Source organism: Pecten maximus, chromosome 17 (genome assembly GCF_902652985.1).
Source record: "Pecten maximus chromosome 17, xPecMax1.1, whole genome shotgun sequence".
NCBI classification, from domain to species: Eukaryota; Metazoa; Mollusca; class Bivalvia; order Pectinida; family Pectinidae; genus Pecten; species Pecten maximus.
Window position 1 is genome coordinate 15,003,746 of NC_047031.1, and position 2,139 is coordinate 15,005,884.

Here is a 2,139-nt window from a genome sequence, read left to right on the forward strand (position 1 = left end):
TTGACAATAGAGTTGAGAGATACATTTTTACAGCGTCCTTGCATATAGAATAAACAAAATTCCCCACACACGTTTGATCTTGTACTCTGTAGCCGTGTTACGTTGAAAGATGTACATTTTGGAAGTGAAAAGTACTCTGGAGAATGTCCATAACTGTCAAAAAATTCAATTTTTGTGGGTGACTCCATGTAATAAGCCACCCAATGTCGTCCAGGTTGATGACTTTCGTCTGTATTTACAATAAACCCGGTAGGAAATCGCTCTATATGTGTCGGTATGTGATCTCGCGCATAAACACTTATGTTCTGTTTCTTCATGACGGGATCACAATTGATGACGCAACGAAGTTGACTGGTATTCATGGTTTTAAAATATCTCTTGCAGCGTTGATTTCAAAATAGCCAGGATACTCGGCATAGACGATACAGCTGATGGTTTTTGGTAGTGTACTTCCGAATGTTACCTCCAATCTGACGTTTCCCTGTTTCAGCAAGGTAAGATATTGACTTCCTTGAAATATCGGCTCCAAGTTGAATGAGTAGAGGGAATAACCATTTGAGATGCTCTCCCTATTTATTTCCAATCCACAATCGTATAACCATCTTCCAGTCGTTTTAAACATGTTCCTGAGAACTGGAATGGTGGTCTGGCCGGTGGTGGCATTGTAATCGATTTTTATGGTGTTACCTCCTACGGGTATTCCGTCCACATAGAGACCAATGGATGTTAAGTTGAATGGTTGGAAGAACCATGGGTTTTGATCGTAGGCTCCCGTGATAGCAGTTGCATCGACAAATCCAATTGTTACGAAATTTGGTCTCATTCCCTGAAATATGTTGTCGTACGTAAAACTGGTACCTCCAGCTGGGAGGGTGATGTGTTTTAGTACAGTCTCCGTAAATGGATATTTTGCTGTAGTAGTAGTTAGGGCTTGACTTTGAGCATAGATGACGGCAGGGTTAACCTTGACTTTAGCGATGCGTAGTCTAATATCTTCAAATTCAATCTTGTAGTCTGGAGTCTGTGTTCCGGACAATAGACAAAATTCAGGCTTTGATCTGTACATCTTCACGTTTACGTTGACTTGATTAAGTAGGTATCTATCCATCCTGAATAGATCGTGAAATATGGGACCTTCTAAATCGACACTTTTACCACCCTCGAATAGTTCAGCTCTTTCCAGCAAAGCTAAGTTATTACCAGTCCTCACGTCTGTATCGTTCATCTCCCCATCGGTATCTTTGTTCCATAACTGAGTCGTCAGCTGGGATGTTTTAGCATCAGTTCCATATTTCAATAATGTCTGAATGTATGCCTTATAGGCATAATTACTTGTGGTAGAGACTACCGTTCTCCCTTGAAGTGTAACGTCTACTTGTGAAAATAGGGCAGGTAACAAAAAATTAACGGGTCCTATATCTTCGGTTGTGCTTATAGCAGATCCATCTGCCTTTGTTATCTTTATTTTAGAGTAAACTAGTGAATTTTTCATATCGATGTATTCATACCATTTTGACCGGAAACGACAAATTCTATTGGTGAATCCCCACTCATCTGTGATATCGGTAGTACATCTTGATAGTATACGTTTTCGACCGCTGTCTGTGTGGGTGGTAATTCAAAAAGTTCCAACTGTGAAGGTTGGGCTTCTCTGAAAAAGTCCTTGTTTATTGTAGCCATGATGATAGTAAGTGATTAGATTTCTTACGCTTCTGTGTTGGTTTCTTTGTGTGTTTACGTTTCTTTGTAGACTTACGCTTCTGTGTAGACTTGCGTTTCTGTGTAGTTTTCTGTTTTGTCTTCTTTCCTGTCGGTTTTCTTCTGATGATGTGTACCCTTCGACGTTTCCTGTTAGAATGATTAGTTTTTAATTTTCTCTTCCTTTTTAATTCCGACTTGGCTTGATCCACAATCTGTTGCGAAGGTGATACCATGTTGATGTCGAGGTTTCGGGTTGGTAAGGCTTTCTCTCCGTCACTGCTGTACTTGTCGATGGGAACGATGAATTCAGTCGTATCACCTGATATGCTTCCTCCCCTTTGTTTTACATCTTTCATATCTGTATAAGGATTGACCTTTCCATCCGTAACTTTCCGATAATACTGTAACCACTTACCCACATTGGGTACGTATAGATTA

General features: G+C 40.1%; 1 protein-coding gene across 1 annotated transcript; it reads right to left on the bottom strand.

Annotated features, from left to right (window-relative positions):
* Window positions 1–358: 358 nt before the first annotated feature.
* On the bottom strand, window positions 359–1,492 carry LOC117315143 (uncharacterized protein F54H12.2-like). The gene has a single exon (XM_033869288.1). It carries the CDS (start codon window positions 1,490–1,492, stop codon window positions 359–361), a length of 1,134 nt encoding a protein of 377 aa, XP_033725179.1.
* Window positions 1,493–2,139: the final 647 nt, after the last annotated feature.

Bases quoted from the DNA above. Each gene is read 5' to 3' on its own strand.
- LOC117315143 (XM_033869288.1), bottom strand. From the start codon at position 1,492: ATGAAAAATTCACTAGTTTACTCTAAAATAAAGATAACAAAGGCAGAT.